Consider the following 21,261-nt stretch of genomic DNA (forward strand, 5'->3'; position numbering starts at 1 on the left):
ATTATTAATCGCTCGCATGCTGCATTGCAGTTCCCTTCCTTCGCTAACCTGCTCGCGGCTTACACACAAACACTTGGGGATTCATATAACACCGTCGTTCTTGTGCGTGACGCATGTATTCCAAACCAGGTGCCATACCACGCGTCGCATTTGACTGCCTGCTGTCGTGCGCCGTACCCATTTGTATCTGTATCTATAGTGTCTCAAGTCAATGTTTTCTGACAAAGAAAAAAATTACATGCCAGACATTCGTATAGCCAAGACTCCAGTACTTACGTACAGCCTATCTGATATGTTTTCGTAAAGCTTTATCGCTGTCAAGTTCCAGAAGTCGTGCATTGTAGTGCACCCCTTTTTCTGTGCACGATATTCCAAGAGAACAAGTTTTTACGTTGTAAAACTAGCTCAGTGTCTTGCAACGCTTACACGAGCGGCATGATCTCTTGTCTCTGCTTCGTTCACTTGACTGTCTACCTCTCACAAAGCACAGATCACCAAACACCCCAGCGTATATACTTACGCCTACAAAAAAGGTGTAAGTCCGCTATAAAAGCAAGTGGCACATAGCATTAGTGTGTTAAGCGAGCACCATTGTGCGCAACAGCTTTTAGCAGCCCAGGTTCTTCAAGATTGCTTAGCTAAGCCCCCCAACAAAGAAAAAAGGAACACGGATGTTACGAAACAAACCGAACATCTTAAGACCGTTTTCCCACGTTTTCCGCACGCCAGGTGGTCACCGCACCGCTGCATGCGATACGGACGAGGGATGTCGAGCACAGAAAGTTACCGATTTCTGTTGACCCTTCCAGTACCTTCTGCCCTTCTGCCACCGCATGCCAGTGCCATAGCGTGCGCACTCCTCAGGGCCGATTTACGAGCGAGCCGCACGCCGCCCCGCGCACCTGCCGCACGCGTGCGGTCGTGTGAAAAATTCCTACACAGGGTCCGCATATGCAGGGTAAACCGAAATTTGTGCACCGGTGTGCGACATGTGCTGTTTTTCGCACCACCGCACTAGTGCGGCATGTGGGCGGTGCGGCGTGCGGTTCGAGCGTAAGCCGCCGCATCCCAGACGGACCGCCCTAAACTTCAACTTCCCACCCCGATTTGTCACTCAGGGCGGCAAATTTCGCATTCAAACGAGGGAATGTCGGGGCAAAGGCCAACCTCAAAGTCTGAACTCTAGCAGGACGGAGCTGATAACAGTAGCCCTGTCTAGGTACGTCCACATTATAGAGCCAAAAACGCTCGCGGAAGAAAGCGTGCCGCGAAAACAGATGGGCGGCAACTTTTTTCTGCCGGGGAGCGAATGAGTCTTGAAGATATTTTTCGCTGCAGGCCGTTTGCCGCCAATAGGGCAGAACACTTGGGCAAACGCTCCAAGGAAATATACCCCCTCTGTCAGCATCGTTAATCCCAGCCGAGTGTATCAGTGTGAACGCGCCATTCTAGCGCGTTCACACTTAGGCATTCGGCGTCTGGAGCGGCGCGGAACCCAGTTCGGTGGCGGAGAGATCCGCCGGAATAGCCGCGTCCGCGCCGATTGCTCCCGGACCGATTTTTGCGGCAGCTGCCGCCGGATTCCCTCACCGCAGACCAATCGGAGCGCGTCTCAGCAATTCGAAAGATGGCGGCCAAGCCCGACGCGCTCGTCATATCGCAGTCTTCGAACGCATCGCGACGTCGGAAATGCTTATCGAATTGGGGCGTAACCGCCCCGTCCTTTTCGAAAACTACCATGCGAAGCACAAGGACTAAGCGACCTGACAAAGTGGCGTAACCAAGCTACGCGCGCTTTTGCGTGTTACGCATCGCCAGATAGGTGCTTGCCAGCAGGCCTAGCAATACTACCTCTTCTTGCTCAGGGTTTATTATTGTCGTTGCAAGCAGTGATGAAGCGGCCAAAATAAAATCACGCGAATTCCAGCTGATAGCGATTCACGCGCTCAGCGCTGCGGCAAGGACGCCCGTAAGTGCGGTCATGCCAATGCTGACTCATTCTGCCGCCTGCAGCATGCCGCGCGCGTTTTTTTTTTTTTTTTTGCGCTAGTGTGGACGTTCAGTCAGCCGCATAAGTTTGCGTGATCTGCAGTGCATGGTGGAATAATGCAGCTTTGCGTCGCTCCGCCTCGCGTTGCAGGTCCCGCAAACTTATGCGGCTGACGTTACCTTCACTCACGCCTGGAGAAAAGAAGTGCGTCACCCTGGGACGTGCAGATACTGCCAGTCCAGGGCCCGTATTAAAAATCTTTTTCATTTCCCACCCTCTTTGCCCTTCCTTATTGGTTCGCACGACGCTACCCCCTGGTGTCACCGAAATCACCCACTAAGCGGAAGGAATGGCAAGAAATAAATGATATCGGAGGAAAAGAATCTTTACCTAAATACGGTCCCAGAATGCAATGTTCGCTGCTCTATCTCTGAACACGAGCCTTGTTAAACACACACACAGAGAAGGAAAACCAAGCAAAACAAACCTGTGTTCGGATACGACTCTCAAGTTTCCAATACAATCAATTAGAGATCAATTATTTTATTACCAGAGGAACCAAGGGCGCTTTAGTGGAGGCACGATTCCCGTTCACTTCTTGGGAAGAGTGTAATGGGTGTTACGAAGCGCTAATCACCCCCGAAACGCTAATTTTGACCAACCTCTCCTTAGTTTATAGAATAAGCCCTAATTTGCTTTATTATTAAAAGAGAAAGCAAACCGGCGTAGTTAGTAAGGAGCAGGGTCCGTATACAAAACATTACTACAGAAACTCCCTAGTGGGACTTATCAGATAGTGCGTAAGCATTATTTCCAGTCGCTCATCTTGCACTCATACAACGAATGATTGATTGATTGGCCGAGCTACACGCACCGCAGCTCACTGTGGCGAGGATGACGCAATGTGTTGCAAGTATTACAGTGAGCTGTTGTAATTACCTCATTGCTGAACCTAATTAGTCGAACTTAATCTTATTGCGCGAAAATAATGTAATCGCAATTAATCTGAATTAGGGTTAAGTAGTGTAATATCAGTTAATCTTTATTAGCCTTATTAATTTCGAGTGGACTGAAGTAATGCCATCGTAATTGATCTTAATTAGATTTATGTTGTTTTAATTACCGTTAAGCAATCCTGATTAGCATAAATCAGCACAATACCAATCAATCTAAATTAGGCGTAATTAATGTTAAGTACCGTAATTAATATTGATTCGGTTAATTAATGTGACCTAATTGTGATAACCTCACTGTTCTTAATTAACATCAATGACTCGTCAAGACTCTTAAGTAATTCCATCGTAAATAATCTCCATTAGGCTTTGTTACCCTTCATTCGTCTGAAGGAGTCTTATTTAAGCTTAAATAATTTCATCGTAATTAAGCTTACCTGCCTTTTATTAACCTTAATTACTCTTAATACCTCTTCAGTGCTCACTATATGTAGTCCAAATCATAATCTCAGTAGTGATACCTAGTCATAAGGCATAAGGTAATTGCTATATTGGGCGTAATATTAGCGAAGATAGCCGACCAATGGCAAACAGCACTCGCGAACTAAAAGGTCATGAATTCAGTTACGCTTTCTCTAAAACATATCGGGGGGACATGTTGCCTCTAATCCAGCGTCGCATGCTGACTGCAGGCATTTTCCAGAGTAGTGTACGTAGAGTGTGAGCCACGAGGTCACCAAATTTCGGCAACATGTCTGTTATGTGTATATTATGAAAAATCGTAGCTTCCTGTGTTCCTGGATTGTTTTTTGCGTATGTACCACAAGAACTACGCTCATATGAATTTACGTTGGACCCATGTAACTATACTTGCTCGTACGTATTCACATAGACTACGTTTGACGTATTGTATTTCTTATTCCTATTTCTTATAGAAGGATGGAAACGCTTACGAGTTGTTATGTAAATCCTTTCAGTCCTCATAAAGGCACTCGGCGCCGAGCGTACACGGCCCATAATAACTACTGCGTAATGAGGGGCACGACTCAACCAGCCTGCGATGTATGTGCTGGTTTGTTAATGGAGCGTTGATGCAAAATATTTTTTTTTTCTCAATGGATCGCTGTCGACAAGTTAATCGCGTTGTGAGGCTTCGATTTCTTGCTAGTGCAACAAAGGATTACACCATATCTTAAATCGATCATTGAAAGCGCACGCCAATTGCAACACGGATTCGGGCTTCAAGGAGGCCTCTTTGTGGAATCACGGAAATCGCAAGTAGCGATCACGTGTTATTATAAACCTTTGACGCATGCTTCAGTTAGTCCGGTTAGCCACCCTAGCCTTCGCCCCTAGCCCGGTGTAGTGGTCCCACGCCACACTGTGAACGTGCCCAAAGCTGAGTACTTGACGGGAAAATAAGGGGGAAAATGGTTCCTAGAAATTACGAACCAGGATCAGGCTGATCCGGTGTTGAATGCGGAGAAGCACAGTATGAAGGAAAGAATGACCGATGTGGCTGCGCGTTCTTTTTTTTTTTTTATTCAACTTTTCTTCTTCTTTTTTTTTCTTTTTTTACCGAGCGCGCGTCAGTGCTTTGCCACAACATACTTGTAATCACCCCCTGGTTTCCCCCAGGAGGCATGCTTCAAGCCTGAAGCCACGCTACACTTGGCGCGCGTTTTGAATCAATTCATTATACGATTTTGCATTTAATTATTTCTTGCGCGTTCGAAGAATTCAGGGCCCCATATTTTGATTATGGAGTCGGCAGCTCATAATAAGGGAAAGCGAGATTACAAGTGTTCTGTCAGGGCTTCTTTAACTGAAGACGCACACACGAGAAGCACGATGTTTGTACAGTCTAACAGAGAGGTCCTTCTGTTTTCATAGAGGATACTCCGCGATCGTTGTGGCTCCGTGGCCGTCGAACAATCGAAACGGAGGCATTACGCGCCGTTTTATAGTTCCCGTTGCTCCGTGGCCACTGGTGACTGCCACGACGCATACTGCGCGCTGCACTGCAGCTCGTTCGCCTGCTGTATAGCGAGTGTATCTATAGAGCCTATCGCAAAAGTGTAAGGGCCTTCGTGGTCAACTCGTGTGCTGTGCAGCTGCGGTCGCCTTGCCGTCCAGTATCGCTGCCAACACGTCCAGGACCTGGACCGGCGACATTTGCACTATTGCGAGTAACCTTGTAGTAAATGCCGCTTCTGTGGCCTCCGTCTGGCCAGCTCGCGCGAGTGCCTTTATTACGCCGCGCTTAGGGCCTTGGTGTGTCTCGCTACCACGGATGGGTGCGCGCCTGGCCTGGGGGAGAGAGCCCCGCTGTGTTAACGCTGCTCCGTGCGCTGGCGCCGACGTCAGCGGAGACGTTGCTATCCGCAGGTGGTGGACTCGTGGCTGCTGGCGCACGCCGTGCCCCAGAGCGTGGTGCAGGCGACCTCCCCTTGCCCGGCGGACCAGGCCGCCGGCTCGTCGGCGTCCTCCTCGTCGATGCTGGCCGCGGCCCACTCGCTGAGCAGCAGCTCGAGCTCGCTGAACGGCGGCTCCTCCTCCGGCGCGGGCGCCAACATCTCGCCGCCCATGCGCAAGATTTCGGCCTGCGAGTTCGACCGCGGCAGCCCTCTGCGGCCCATTGTGCAGACCAGCTTCGACGGCACCCCAACCTTCCTCACACTGCCTGCCGCCGCGGAGAACCAGGTACTGCAACATGCGCTATATATATACACGAGAGTTGTTCATTAAAGACTGCGACTGATGCTCAGAAATCTTTACCAATTATTCATCGGCGCTTTTCTCTCTTCGTATATACTCCCCATTTAAGTGAAATGCGCGCATCCCACCGTTTCTATCAAGTCTACCGCCATCTTTCGACCCTATACCTAAATCTCGCCACCGCTCGTACTTTCTTGCGTGAGTGCGCGAATAAATATGCCTAACTTTTCCCTTCCTTTCTGTAAACATCACTTGGGGAGAACTAAGCAAAGGTGACTGAGCAAAAGGAAACTCTAATTTCAGTGCTCTTCTTTTATTTGAAGTACGATTAACGCATCGGAATTTCGTGCCTGTTAGGTGCGTGGAAGTTGTAGCGCGAGAAGCATGCAGCACAGAAAGCTAGCGCATGAAATCGCCATCTGGAATTGTCGTACCATGTTCGCAACGTCGGGTGTGTTCCAGCGCTTCTTTATTACGCCCAGCCCCTTGAAGGATGTTAACTAGAGCAACAGGTTCGCGTGTAGTGGTGATGACTGCACTCACGTTTTCTGTTCGTTTGCCGGTATTTCATTTTTCCTTTTTTGTCGTCATCTGGACACGAGTGTCCGTGCTGTAAAATGACCAGCCTTTTCTGCCCTTTACAGAGCGGTGTGCCCGGTGTGCCAAGCGGTACTGGCCTGGTGCGCCCCAAGCGTCGCAGCCGGCAGGAGCTACAAGCGCTCAACGAGCGCGAGCTCATCTTCGAGCTGGTGAAAGACATCTGCAACGAATTGGACATCCGCCTGCTCTGCCACAAGATCCTCCAGAACGTCACGGTGCGTCTCCTTTGCGTGTCGGTTTTCTGCTGAAAGCAAGAAAAGCGACGGCAGTGTCGTTGTGCGTCGTTATGGCCGCATGATGGGTGTTGTTGCTGAGGCGAGACGCAGTCTCAGCTAGTGAACTCAATAGCGCACTAATACGCTCGCTTCTGCGTTCGCACGACGCTGCGCAGAGGCTTCATTTTCGAGTATCCTATAGTTTACGTGATACCGCGCTTGGATTAAAAATTAAATTGTGGGGTTTTACGCGCCAAAACCACTTTCTGATTATGAGGCACGCCGTATATAGTGGAGGACTCCGTAAATTTTGACCACCTGGGGTTCTTTAACGTGCACCTAAATCTAAGTACACGGGTGTTTTCGCATTTCGCCTCCATCGAAATGCGGCCGCCGTGGCCGGGATTAGATCCCGCGACCTCGTGCTCAGCAACCTAACACCATAGGCTCTGAGCAGCCACGGCGGGTTACGCTTGGATGCAATGGCTCACGGGTTCGCTTGAAAAAGACAGCTTTTGACGTATACGGCAGGCACGTAGTCAGTACCTTGGTCCCTTGGTTTGTACTGAGAACAGAAGCGAGTCATGTGCGACGCACTTGGAAGCAGTCGCGCGCATGCGCAATGCGACGAGCCATAAACGGGCGCTGTCCGTCAAACTGAGACCGGTGTCACAGTCCTCATTTAACTAATTTAACGCTTGAACTGCCTTGACATTCCGCTCGCCAGCGTGACGATGACGGGACGGAGGTTTCAGATACTGCAGATGATATCTCTCTCTCTCTCTCTCTCTCTCTCTCTCTCTCTCTCTCTCTCTCTCACGGTTTCTCTTCCGCATCGTCTCGGTGTTGCACTGGCCGTGTACGTCTATCGGAAACTTGAGTCTCGCTCGCGTATTGGCAGTCGCGTGGTCTATCCAGTGAACGGCGCTGCGTGTTGCGCCTTTGTGTGAGTCATAAGCCGGACGCAGCATCACGTCGCTCGTACGTGCTATAGCAACGCCGTGTTGTATCGGGTTGTGCCCGTCGATGCACAGCTCGCAGTGGCGTCTCCCTTTTCCCTTGGAGACGGCAGACGTCAAGCTTGTCACGTGGTTCCGCGCAGCGGTGTACGCGTTGCGCCGGTGAAACGCCTTACGCATCAGGTGACGATACATTATCACGAATCCGGATTTGCCGAGAAACCTGACGCGTTATGGAGCGCGGCAGGTTATAGAGACGGTCCTAAGACCTGTGGTGTCCGGTCGTCCCACTTCTTACAACCAAACACCGTAGATATTATAATTGTATCTTGCACTGGGGGGGGGGGGGGTGTTAAAATCTTCTTGTTTTCGTTGAATACCTTGACTAACATTTGCTGGGACAGACGGTACACTATTTCTCAAAGATTCGCGTTCTTTTTGCGCTTGGCGTCTTATGGCAAAATTTACTGGGCCGCATCAGGTCACCCATCGTGCTTTAATATTCATCGGACTTGTCTCCTCTACTGGTACCAGACGTGGCACTTCAGCATTATAATGGTGCACTATTCTAATGGTGTAAAGACGTTTTGTGTTTGTACATATACAGAATACCACCACCAATAGTTATGTGCCTTGCGCAGTGGGCGAGGCGCGCTTATAGAATATCGGGACCCTGCCGTTCACCCGAGTTCACGCTAACTGTCGTCGCCGCGTTGTTGCCTCCGGCGTTAATCATTGGGCAATGCCAGTGGTGTTTGAGTTAAAGCTGTAATATCGTTTCCAGGCTGTCGCAGCCACTTTCAGACTGCTCAAACGTGTCAGTATTCTCGAAGAACGTGAAAAGTGATGCAAGGATGGCAGCAAGTGCGTGTTTCACCGGAAGTGTCATTCTAATGGGAGACACACAAACGACCTCTCTTTACTAACACTAGCCCGCGTTTGAGCTTTTCGTCCTGTGTCCTGCACCCATGCAGCTGTTCACCACACACTGATGATGTGAACAAAGTCGGCTATAGCGAGAGAAGCTCTGCGCGCATCAGTCGCACGCAGAGATTTCAATCAAACCCGTCCGCCATAGTCAGCGCAGTCCAGCACAGCCCGGTCTCTAGCACACTTTTCTTATTTATTTATTATTTATTTTTTTATTTATTAGTACCCCAATGGGCCCCATTGAAGGGGTATTACATGAGGGGGTGGAATTTCAGCAGTACATTCCTTCTACGGATGATCTGAATGATGATGAGTCGATCTGATCAACGATGGCGTTTGGCAGGTCATTCCAGTCCCTTGCTGTATGAACGAAAAATGATGACAGATGCGCAGAAGTGCGGGCAGGGGGAGGGTAGGCGGCCTTTCCGTGATTTGTGCGATTGGAAATGCGATGGGCGGGGCTGATAATGGAGTTCAGAGAGGGATGATAAAAGAATTTATGAAACACACACAGTCTGGAAATTTTTCGGCGGTTCGCTAAAGTTGTGAAATGAGCATTAAGTTTTAGTTCAGTTACACTTACATAATTGGAATAGGCGGAGAAAATGAAACGAGCTGAGCGATTTTGTACAGATTCAAGAGTAGTGGAAAGGTTATTTTGATGAGGGTCCCAGATCGCGCATGCATATTCTAATTCGGGACGGAGAAGTGTTAAGTAAGCAAGGGATTTCACTGATGCATGGTGTTAGTCGCAGGGTTCGTCGAAAGTAACCAAGGACGCGATTTGCCTCGTTAGTAACCTGTTATGTATAAGAAAAGACCAATTTAGATCAGGTGTCAAATGGATGCCTAAATACTTGTGAGTTGATACTGAAGCGATTTCTGCATTCCCGATGAGATATCTTGAAGATGGCTGTGAGTGACGTCGGTGGAATGATAGCAGAGATGTTTTATTTTTCACATTTAAGGACATTAGCCATCAACTACACCAGGTTAGTACGTGCTGAATGTCAGGCTGAAGAAACAAAATGCCATCGGTGTTAGTAATATGCCGGTAGATAACGCAATCATCAGCGAATATGCGAATGTTAGAACATATGTTAGCAGGCAAATCATTAATATATATGAGAAAAAGAAGGGGGCCCAAGACGGTGCCCTGAGGTACCCCAGATATAACAGAGGAATAAGAAGATGAACGTTTATTAGCAAAGACAAACTGCTGCCGATTAGTGAGAAAGCTGCATATCCAATTAAAAACGTGTTCGTTAAGATTGAGACGAGGAAGTTTGAGGAATGTCGTTTGTGAGAAACGTTGTCAAAAGCTTTTTTCAAAATCGAGGAAGAGGGCGTCAATTGGAATGTTAAGGTCAATGCTAAAGCTAAGGTCGTTAATAAAGAGGGATAACTCTGTTTCGTAAGATAAACCTTTTAAAAAGCCATGCTGGTTAGGGTGGAAGAAGTTGACGGACACTAGAAATTTTATAAGTTGAGAGAAAATTATATGTTCCATTAGTTTAAAAGTCATACATGTGATAGATATTGGTCGATAATTATGGCGAGAAGATGAAGGCCCTTTTTTGGGGACTGGGATGACTTTGCCTATTTTCCAGTCATGGGGTATAATGGCTGATGAAAGAACTTGATGATGATGATGCCGATGATGATGATGACGACGACGACGACAATGATGATGATCATGGGTTGGCCTTTCGAAACAGGCAGGCTCATATCACGTCCTAGCCGTTAAATTAGAAAAAAAAAAAGAAACATACAAACAAAACCAAAGCTGAGAACGTTGGTACCATATATGCCGGAGGTCACTGGGCAGAGGCAGTTGCTTCCGAGTGAGTGGTACCTGATTGCCAGGGTACCACTAGACCCTCTGACCTCTGTGCAACGACGAAGTCGGTTGAATGATTGATAGGCCACGTGATGCATGCGCGTTATCGCTTTGCAGCTAGGCGACTCGAAGTTTTTCCCCGACTCCACCGCGTGGAGCACAACGCTTATTGGAGAAATCACTGCTCTAAACAACGCTCCTCGGCGATCCCTGTATAGAACGAGGAGTCGCTTGAGAAGCACCGATACCCCCCACTCAATTGCATTGTAACATATAAGTGCGCCTGCTCACAGAATTAGGGTGGTTGCTTGAGCTAGTTGATAATTCATGATCAAAAATAACGTACAGCGCGAAGGACAAGGACTGCGAAGACGACATACACAGCGCTGTGTATGTCGGCCCACCTGTCAGCGCTGATTAGAAGCGTTTACCTATACATGAATCCTGTGGCGCCATACGGCAGACGGTGCAAACGCACTGATGAATGCACCGCTGCCGCGCTGTGGGCAAGCGTGCTGTATGGGCTGTGCCTAGTGCGTATCCTGTAGATTGCAAGTGCCGGTTCTTTCGATTAGCATAAGTGCCATTGTTGCTTATAACGCCGTGCGCCATGCGAGAAATCTGCGTCAAGAAAAAAAAAATATCCACTGAGTTTACCGCGATCAGTTACCAAAAAAGTGTATGTATGGTAATGCGCTGCGTGAGAAAGGCGACGTTGGTCAATTATTTCTAGAAGATTTCAGCATATGGGGGGGGGGGGGGTCAGGTAGCGTGCCGTGACTTTATCTTATGGTGGTGAAATCCGGGTAGACTGTGCGGCATGCAAAGTTTTTATCGCTTTTTTATGTACGTGACCGGGGCAGTTGCCACTGATCACGTTTAACCCTTCATGAACGAGTGTTGCCTTCAAGAAACGTACGTTTTTTTTTTTGCTTTTCCTTTTCTTTGTTTCCCCCTTTTTTATTTAGTTCTGGCATGCAGTACGAAGTTGCTGGCAATATGTCTTCGGCCAACACTGAGTGACTTTTTTTAAAGCACGGTCACAAGATATATCGATGCCAGATGTCCGGCTGCAGTATAGTGTCACTCACGTGATGTAAAACAAATGGAATGTACACCTATGGTTCACATGACGAGAGCTGTCTGTACAAATTCCAGACGAAGTCATATAAAGCTTGGGGAAGCCCATTCACTTCCAGTTTACTGCCTGGGGCTTTCCCCTATTGCTGACATTTCCCGCAAAACATTTTTTTTTTCTCTTTGATTACGATTTTTCTCGATGCGTTTTGCACATTGAGATGGAAGATATAAACTTTTTCCGGGTATTTATATGTGCCGCCATTGAAGGGTTAATTTACATACACTTTCAAGACAAAGGGAGCGCTTGCTGGCAATTGCCATTTGTTGGGCGTGTTGGTATACTGAAAGCATATTTAGCGCCAGCAAACAAGGACGGAAGGGAGACGACACCACAATGCGCTAACTTCAACAACTTGATTTTCAGGAAATACACCTATATAACGCATGCACAGTGGCGCCACCTCATCCAAATCTTAACCATCCAAAACAACGTGGCAACCCCTTTTGCCATGGTAACCGCTCGCCTGATACTTGGCTCCATTCTCGGGTGTTCTCGTTTACTCCCCGATGGAGTATGTTTAATTTTCTAATGGAGTGCAGTGCGGCTGCTGTGACCAAGCTGAGCTAAGGCATTCCAGTGTGGCGTGCAAAATCTCTATAGAAAAATTGGGTTGAGCGTGGGACAAGAAGTTGCCGCCGCAGATATGGAGTTTTTCGCAAAGCCTTCGTTTTTAGAGTCTATGGCACAATGCGGAATAGGTCGTTGACTGTTTTCAAATCCTTAGATAAGGGGTGTACCGCGCCAAATTTTATTGTGAAGCCACGAAGTGTCTGTGTAAGCCCTATCTGGCACAAGACACATTCAGGTGGAATGTATCTCTACCCAGGCGCGCTAGCATATGTCATGAATGGTCGATGCTGGGCGGCTGGAGACCCCAGGCGAGAATTTTCCAGCCTCGCATGATGTGTCATTTCAGAATTTTGCTCGAAAACACCGTTGCACAATGACTGCATATACAGGGTGATAATATTTAAGTTTTGCGAAATTTTTAAATCTAGCCTGTTGCAAATGACATAATTCTAGTCCTTGAGCTGCATAATTCAGAGAACACGACATTACTTGTACGAGAAATGGAAACACATATCCAAGTTATTTTTAGAAATGCAGTAATTATCTTTTGAATTAATTACTTTGCGGCACATATTGCAATTTACGAATTGTAGCCGGTGAGTTTGCAAGATGTATCCACTTGGAATGAATTTCCAGGGTGACGCCAGTTTGGAATATGCGCCATCAAACTTGCCGTAAAATTGCACTGTTATTCCACTTACTTTTTTTTTACAAAACGCTCTTTTATGCATTGAAGCCCAAAAGTAACTGGAACACCCATGCATTTCGTTCCAAATTTTGGGAAATGATATCTCGAAGCCGGTGTCATCCGGGAAATTTATTTCAAGTGGATACGTCTTGCAAGCTCACCGGCTACAATTGGTAAATTGCAATATGTGACGTAAGATAATTAATGAAGAAGTTAATTAGCGAATAGTGTTAATTAGTCGAATATGTGTTTCGATTTCTCGTGACGGTAATGTCCACCTCTTCGTATAATCAAGCTCAAATGAGAACAAGAATTGTGCTATCTCACAAAGGCGATTTTTAAAAATCCCATACAGCTTAAAAATGGTTACCCTGTAAAATGCCTAAAACGCAGCTCGAGCACGGCGTATTCGCTACTTCTTTGGTGGTCGCCATGAATTTGCGGATGACCATTTGCGACTTTTGCAAACCGGCCGCTAACCACCAAGCCAGCAGACACTTCGAGTGAAACTTGTCGATTTATTCGGTAAAATAAAGAACGGCGATATTATGTCGCGCGCACAAAATGTACGCATGCAAAGTCGTCGTGATGATAATTTGCGGTGTATAGGTCACGGAACATATTCTCAATACTTCTCGCACGAAAGGGAGTTTCCTCGTTGACCCGTGTTCGGACGTTCGCCACTCACTGATAGCAATCGGCATCATAACGACACTATACTGTCGCCACGATAACCAATCGCTAAGCGAACCTATACTTAGTATAGTTACGATGGTAGGGTTCTCGTCGCGTGTCGTTCAAATTAAGCGTTTAACTATTCAAACGACCGTCGGTACATGCCTGGTGTTTTCAACGCTTCTGTAACACGGTATCGCAGTCTGCGCTGCCTTTCTTCTGGCACGTGACAGCTGAGCGATGGTATACGGCTACGGCTTTTCTTCTTCGTCTTCTCAGTGCCGCCTTCCGGGCGCCTTGCGTACCGCAGGTGATCACCGACGCGGACCGCTGCTCCCTGTTCCTGGTGCACGGCGACCGAGACTCGCCGTCAGGCCGCTGCCTCGTGAGCCAGCTGTTCGACGTGTCATGCCGCTCGACGCTGGACCAGGTGCGCTACGAGGAGGTGCGCGTGCCTTGGGGATCCGGCATCGTCGGCTACGTGGCGCAGAGCAAGGAGGCCGTCAACATACCGGACTGCTACAACGTGCGTTCTTGTTCCCCTCTTTCACTTGACACCCTCATAAATTGCTCAAATAAAAAAAAAATAGGGGGGCGGGGAAGGGGCTGAGAAACGGATAGGGAGGGAGCTATCAAGTGCAATTTGTGTCTCGTGTGTCTGAGGACAGCGTACCTTACGTGGCCTAACGTTGTTTCACTGAAAATTATGGCACGCGTCCCGAAGCCTTGATTAATGGCATCACCGTTCTTGCACGATAGAGGCACATACCAGCGTTTTTCTTATCTGTTGTAAAAAGAAAAGAAAGAAAAATCACCGCCCCTTTCAGTCCGCGAAGATGGTCGAACAGCGAAGCTGTGTTAGTTACACCGAGCGTTACACCGTGCAAGTCAAACTTCGCAAGCAGTCTATGTTGTAAATCTTTTGTTTCACCATTCATTCACTTCATTTTCGCTTTTGCGTGCTTCGCGTGGTGAGCATGCTTTAGGAGTGCCCCCATCCCCCCCTTTTTTTTTCGGCATCTCTGGCGTGCTGGTCGGGCCCGCTCACGAGCCAACTCTTGTTGACGCTCGCGGTAGGCAGCTTCCTCAGGAGTACACAACACTCGTGGTCTTCCCATAGCTGTAGCTGGGATGGAATGTGCGGAATCACTAATCCAAAGCTCCGTATATTGGGCGCAAGGCCCACCTCTGGAGATGCGGGCGCTGCAATCGTTTTGACGATTGGTCGGATTGGTTTTACTATTGACGTGGCTGCCGGCACTTAATTCTTGCGTTAGCAAGAAGTGCCGGCAGTCATGCACTCTTAGTATCGCGTTTCATTCGCTGGGCACTGTTCGTTGGCCGAAAACCGCTAGCATACCATTTGTTTCTTTCGCGGCAGGGTGGAATCAATCGTCGATAAATTCGATGCCGATCTGGCTCGATCGTCGAAAATGCACCGTGTGACAACCGTACAAAATTCGCGTATAAGATAGCATGATATGATAGCATTCTCGCAGGGAGAAAGGGGTCACCCCTACCCCTTTCCCCCTGTTGAGCTTTTCCTCTCGCGCTAGGTCACGTGGCCCCTCTTAAGCGAAGTCGGAAAACGACGGCACAGGGTCAGCATAAACAGCTTCGCTGTAAAAGAAGCAAAGCATCCCTTCGTCTGGTTGGACAGACGACAGGTATCGTTTTGTTTAGTGACACAGAGCTTGGGTAGGAGGCATCGTTTTCACGTGCCGACTACATTTACTGTATATGCTATACACATCAACTCTGTAGTACCGACAAGCTAAGCGCGGATCGATATTCCACATCACCGCTGCTCCCGCAAGGTGCTCAATAAGCTTTCTTGGTTTCACAAAAAAGCTTAGCCGGTTATTTTTCCTAAGTGTCCCAAGTGTTCTAATGAGCATCGCATGTTACATTTGCGCTGCAGATTCTCTGCTACGTATGTGCGTGAGTGATTTTAAGGGAAAATAGGAAGAGAAAAGTACAGCGCCGTTTAGTGTATGCGCTTTTACGCGCAAGCGTATTTGGCTCGTCGCCAGTTAAATCGGCGATACGATGTTGGAAGCCGCGAAGGAAGCGAGCGCCGGAGGAGGAAGCGCCTGTAGGTGGAAAGGGAATCGCGCGCCGGAAGAAGAACGTGAGGACGGATGGATGGATGTTATGAGCGTCCCCTTCGGAACGGGGTAGTGGGTTGCGCCACAAAGCTCTTGCTAGTATACTGCCTCATGTCCTACCTATGTTAAAAGAGAGGAAGAAAAAGAGAAAAACCCCACGATGAATTCCCATAACCAAATTTTCTGACTGCCTATTGTGAACTTTGTTTTTGTACGTCTCCGTTTTTTGTCGTTTCCCCATTTTCTTCCACCAATCTTCTGATCGCCTCTTACTAACCTCTATTGCGGACGTGTTTACTTTTCCCCTGCTCTCGCTGAACCCAAGGGCTTCAAGGAGGCCAATGGTACCTAAATAGACCGCTGGGCGGATATCTTCACATTCTAATAAAACATGCTCCATCGTTTCCCTAGCTTTACCGCAGCAAACACATGCTTCTTCTCCCTTCTTATATCTTGCTTTATAGGTGCGTTTTCTAAGGAATCCTGATCTCGCTTCGAAAAGTGAATAGCTTCCCCTTGAGTTATCATAAATTGTTTCTTTCCCGATTTCGTTTTTTTCCTCTTAAGTAGTTACTCATGGCAGCTTTCTTTTCCATTGCCGCCACCCATGAAATTATTTCAGCCTCTCTGACTTTCCGCTTGACGTTCTTTGTTGCTGTGTTGCTCACCCTACAGGCCGCATACTTGCTGGTAAGCTTCCTAGTTCTTTTCCTCCACTGTGAATCAATGTTAGGATAGGATAGGAATAAACCTTATTTTTCCAACGGTTATTGCTGTTGGTGCCCGGGGCTAGGCTGCCAGGGCTCCATCGCCTGAGGAAAATCTTTCGAGATCCTCGGCAATGGCCCTGGCCCGCTGGACGGCCCACTCCTGGTCTTCGGGTGCCTCACTGATGAGGTGGTGGTGGTGAAAAACTCTTATTGCTCTCAGAAGAGAAGCACATGGAGGTACGCATATGGGCCGGTCCTTAAGGGCCCGGCCCTTAAAATACTAGGTGGAATGCCATCTCTCAGCGAGGCGCCCCGCTTCAGAGGGTCCTGCTGTTGTCTTCTCCCTTCCTCTTGGTCCTTCTTCCTCATGACGTTGGCATTCCCAAAGCACATGGGCCATATCGGCCTGTTCGTGCTCGCACCACGGGCAGCCGGGCGACAGGTGCAGCGCGGGCCACAGGCGGTGCAGGATGTAGGGGTTGCTGAAAGTGCCCGTCTGCAACCGTCTCAGGTCAACCGCCTGGGGGGTTGTAGATATTTCCTTCGTTCCTTCCTGTAGTGACCAAGCACATCTCGGTACGTGGGCGGAAGCTCCTCGACATCGCGGTCGGCGTCCCCGTGGTCCCCAGGTCCGTCCGCCGCGGTTTGGGTTGTGTTGGTAACGGCAGCGGCGGCGCCGGTCGGGGTGGCCGCCACCGCCGCCGTCACTCCTCCGCTGGGGTCCCGCACAACAACGGCAGCGGCTGCCCTTTCGAAGAAGGATGATGGTGCCAGTGCAACACATAAGGCTGCAGAACAGAATGTGGCAGCCTAGAGTCTCATTTTCACCGTGACGCGGAAACTTGAAATCACATCTGCAAAAATATGCCAGTGTCGTCTGCTGTCAAAGGTAGTTACCAACCTTGAACACCTTTACTCCGCCGAACGGTTGCCAACTGTCAACTGGCCGCGTCGCCCAATAGGAGCGCGCGTGCGATCCGCTCGTGCGGATTGAGCATGCATCGAATTTTGCGACACCATCCGCCTTTTGGGCGTCCGCACGCGGGCGGGCTAGGGCGGAACGGACGGGCGGATTGACCATGTATAGGCCCTAAGCTGCCTCGCGACGAGGTGGGCGTGCTCTTTGTGGTTGGGCGGGGTGTTGGTGTGTCTTCGGCCGTTAGCATTGTTGTCGTTGTTGTCGCTGCTGTTGTAGTTGTAGTGCCAAGCTCCGCGACTTGCGCGGGGAACCACTTGAGGGACTTGTTTGTAATCGTGCCGGACCCGAAGTCCCCGGCCCTGGCGTTGAGCATGCGCGCCACATCCGCGGACACCCAACCTTTGGTGTAGTTCCGAATCGCTGATTTGGAGTCGCTGATGATCAGGCTATCCTCCGCACCTCCGTGGAGTACCGCGAAGGCTATGGCCATCTCCTCCGCTGCTTCGGCCGACGGCAACCTCGCTGATGCCGTGACTCGGATCCTTTCCTTCGTATCTACGACTGCCACAGAGAAGGCGGGTGCCGCCGCCATCGGCCGGCCGTGTCGATCTTGCCGCTGTTGCTGCTGCCGTTTTTGTCGAAGTAGTAGTAGTGATGGTGGTGTTGGTAACTCCGGTTCGTCTCGCACATTCCGTTGTAGCGGCGGGGATGGTCGTCATCCCTCGTCGCCATCACGGTCACCGGCTGGCCGCGGCTACCTGGCAGCACCGACGAAGAGGACGCCTTCTCGTCTTCCGTGCTCCTCGAGGATTGCTACCGCCCTGCGTTTAAGTCTTTGCACGTCATGCACCGGGTGCATGTTCTTCGGCATGTTTGCCGTTTGTATGGGGTCCCTGACTTCCGGTAGCAGTGTTTCGTTCAGTACCCGCACCTCGTGATATCGAATCCCGAGCAGGTCTAGGATTCGTCTTCCCGTTCTGGTGCTCGACAACCTCTCCAGCTGCGCGATTCTCTGCGCCTCGGCGATATCCTCGAGCGTGTTGTGTACGCCCAGCTCGAGAAGCCTGTGGGTTGGCGTGTACTGGGGTACTCCCAGGGCGATCTTGAACGCCCTGCGGATCGCCATGTTCAGCTTGTCGCTGTTATTCCTGTAAAAGTACTTCAACCCTCTCCCAGCCCATTTACTTTCTTCCATATTCCTCAGTCATTGTTTTATAATCAATTTTACTGTGAGTTTCCCTCACTTCAAAACTTGTCCAGCCCTAATCACCTTGCACAGCTTCATTTGTAGTCTTCCCGTGAGCGCCCAGTGAGAGGCATCCCACTGACATTTGGTTGCCATCGAGTCCTGATTGTACCCCTGATTTCAACTGAACAACCGCATTTACGAAAGTAAGTCCTGGAACCATTACACATTTCCACATACCCTGGAGCACCTAGTACCTATTGTATCCCCATAGCGCTCTGTGCTTCCATTATGGCTGCATTTCTCTTCCCCTTTAGTGTTATTGTTTCTTCCTAGCTGTGTTTCCATATTGCTATTGCCTTCGTTTATCCATATACCAAGGTATTTATGTTATTTTACCCGAGGTTTTTCCTGCCCCTGTATTGCCACTGTCTGTTCACTGTTTTCATTGAATACCATAACACCTGATTTTCTAACGCTAAATTTCAAACCCAAATTCTCGTCTTCCTGTCCACAGATATTAGCCAGCCGTTGGAGCGCACGGCAAAGCAACGCCACCTAGAGGAAAATCTATGTGGCGTTGAGCGAAGCGGGGAAGAGAAAAAGACGCGAAGCGTCGCGGAGGGCGTGGGTAGGCGGAGGCGCGCTGGGTTGACCAGGGTTGACCACAGAACACCTATACAAACTTAGAGAAGGGAAACTGTACCTTCCACAGTGCAACATAAATAAACGTAGCGGTGGCGTCGTGAACTAAAGTATGCGGCCGCAGATGGCGCTGTACAACAGAAAACGTACAGCCTCGGAAGTGATCATAAGCGTATTAGTCTACAGTTGGGAGCCCTACTCAAAAGAGAAATGCAGGGAAGCCAAAAAGAGTACGCAAAATTAAATGACGCGCAAATAGCGCAAATAGCGGCTGGCGTAGAGGAAGCAATAAAGAAACATCCCATGGAAAGGTGGGATTATAATCAGTTAGAACTACTCATTAGTACAAAAATAAAAGAGGTAAAAGGAGTAAACCGCTGGAGAGGAAAGGGGAAGCCACGAAGTTGGTGGAATAAGGAAATTAGAGAGGCCATCGAACAACGACGGTGGGCATCTCGGGAACACAGAGAAGCAAAGAGGGCGCAGTTATCTGAAGAGGAAATAGGCCAAAAATGGGAATATTATCGACAAAAGAAACAACAAGTGCAGGTCCTCGTCCAGGCTAAAATAAAGCAGTCCTCTGATCGCTGGCTGGCTGAAGTTCGCGATGCAACTAAAGGGGGGTCAAGAAAATTCTGGAAACATATAAGCTGGCTGGGTAAAGCTTATCACAGAAAAGAGGAACAGATTCACGATGCCGAAGGAAATTGTTTAGAGGGAGATGACGCTGTGAACTACATTGGTTCAGTTATAGCAGAGTCATTTAGGAAAGACGATAGGGTAATCGCCCCAAGTGAGGAAGCAACACAGAATAGCATAATAGAAAACAGCTTAGAATTGACCAATCTTAACTGGAAAAGGGCGGAAGCAAATGTTCCAAAATGCACGTCCGCGGGGATAGACGAAATTCCAATCAAGTTAATTAATTAGCTTGGCCCAAGAAGCAAGGAAACGCTGATAAAAGCATTGGAGGCAGTCATAACAAATAAGCAAATTCCGCACAGTTGGAAACAGAGTAAAATGAATTTGATTTATAAAGGGAAAGGTGATAAGAAGAACATAAAATCTTTCCGACCAATTACGGTAACATCAGTTATATATATAGGCTGGCGATGCAGGCGGTGAAATTAAAAATGCAGTCATGGGTAGAAAGTAATAGAATACTTGGAGAACTTCAGAACGGGTTCAGAAGTGGTAGGCGCTTAGATGATAGTCTGTTCGTGCTTACCCAGTGCATAGAAATAGCTAAGCCGGAAAATAGACCTCTGTATTTAGCCTTCCTGGACATAAGTGGTGCATACGACAATGTGAACAGGGAACTCCTGTGGAACATATTAAAAGCTGAAGGTATCGGTAATGAGGTAATTGATTTTCTACAGGAACTATATCGAGAAAGTAATGTTGAAATAACATGGGAAGGAATCAAGAGTACGACAACTGTCGAGGTTCACAAAGGATTAAGGCAAGGTTGTCCTCTATCACCGCTGCTGTTCATGCTTTATATGATAAGCATGGAAAGAAGGTTACAACGAAGCAATCTGAGGTATAATCTGTCGTACAGATTAGGCGAAAAGGTTGTGGAGCAACGACTACCGGGTTTAATGTATGCGGAAGATATTGTACTGTTAGCAGATAGCCAGGAAGATTTGCAAACTCTGGTTAATTACTGTGGGGACGAAGGAGACAGTTTAGGTTTCAGTTTTAGTGCAGCTAAGTCCGGTGGGATGTTTTTCAACGATACAACTGATCAGGAGCTTACAATACAAGGCCACGAAATACCCCGAGTGGCCGAATACAAGTATCTCGGGGTATGGATAAACAAAGGGCAGATGTACACGGAAAAGCACGAACAGTCTCTAATAGCAAAAGGGCGAAGAGATGCCGGGATAATGAAACATAAGGCATTGTGGGGTTACAACAGGTATGAGGTACTGAGAGGCATTTGGAAGGGAGTAATGGTGCCGGGGCTTACTTTCGGGAATGCGGTCCTGTGTTTAAGGGCAGAGGTTCAGTCGAGACTAGAAGTAAATCAGAGAGCTGTGGGAAGGTTAGCACTAGGTGCCCACGGGAAAACCACAAACGAAGCAGTACAGGGAGATATGGGCTGGGCATCATTCGAAGCACGGGAAGCTCAGAGTAAAATCCTATACGAAAAACGTCTGAGGAAATTGGATGATAACAGGTGGGCAGCTAAGGTGTTTAAATACCTATACAGAAAGAGCGTTGACTCACAATGGCGCAAAAGAACTAGGAAGCTAACCAGTAAGTATGCCAGACACGAGGACGAAAAAGGACAGAGCATTAAACGACAGGTTAAAAATGCGGAAGGTAAAAATTGGATAAATTCAATGGAAAAGAAGCATAGTGTAGAACTATATCGATACTGGAAACAGCAGATCAGGAAGGAAGCGTTT

At 48.4% G+C, this 21,261-nt stretch overlaps 1 protein-coding gene across 4 annotated transcripts in view; it reads left to right on the forward strand.

Annotated features, from left to right (window-relative positions):
- The window catches only part of Pde11 (Phosphodiesterase 11), a 675,281-nt gene that overhangs the window by 595,106 nt on the left and 58,914 nt on the right, over positions 1–21,261 (forward strand). For 3 of the 4 annotated variants that reach the window (XM_075687737.1, XM_075687750.1, XM_075687745.1), the window contains 3 exons: positions 5,311–5,646; positions 6,306–6,476; positions 13,590–13,805. In XM_075687737.1, coding sequence (XP_075543852.1) covers positions 5,311–5,646; positions 6,306–6,476; positions 13,590–13,805 — 723 coding nt within the window. The remainder of the gene's footprint in view (positions 1–5,310; positions 5,647–6,305; positions 6,477–13,589; positions 13,806–21,261) is intronic. The other variant, XM_075687742.1, reaches the window with a different exon arrangement.

The sequence above is a fragment of the Dermacentor variabilis genome, chromosome 1 (genome assembly GCF_050947875.1).
Source record: "Dermacentor variabilis isolate Ectoservices chromosome 1, ASM5094787v1, whole genome shotgun sequence".
In the NCBI taxonomy this organism is placed as follows: Eukaryota; Metazoa; Arthropoda; class Arachnida; order Ixodida; family Ixodidae; genus Dermacentor; species Dermacentor variabilis.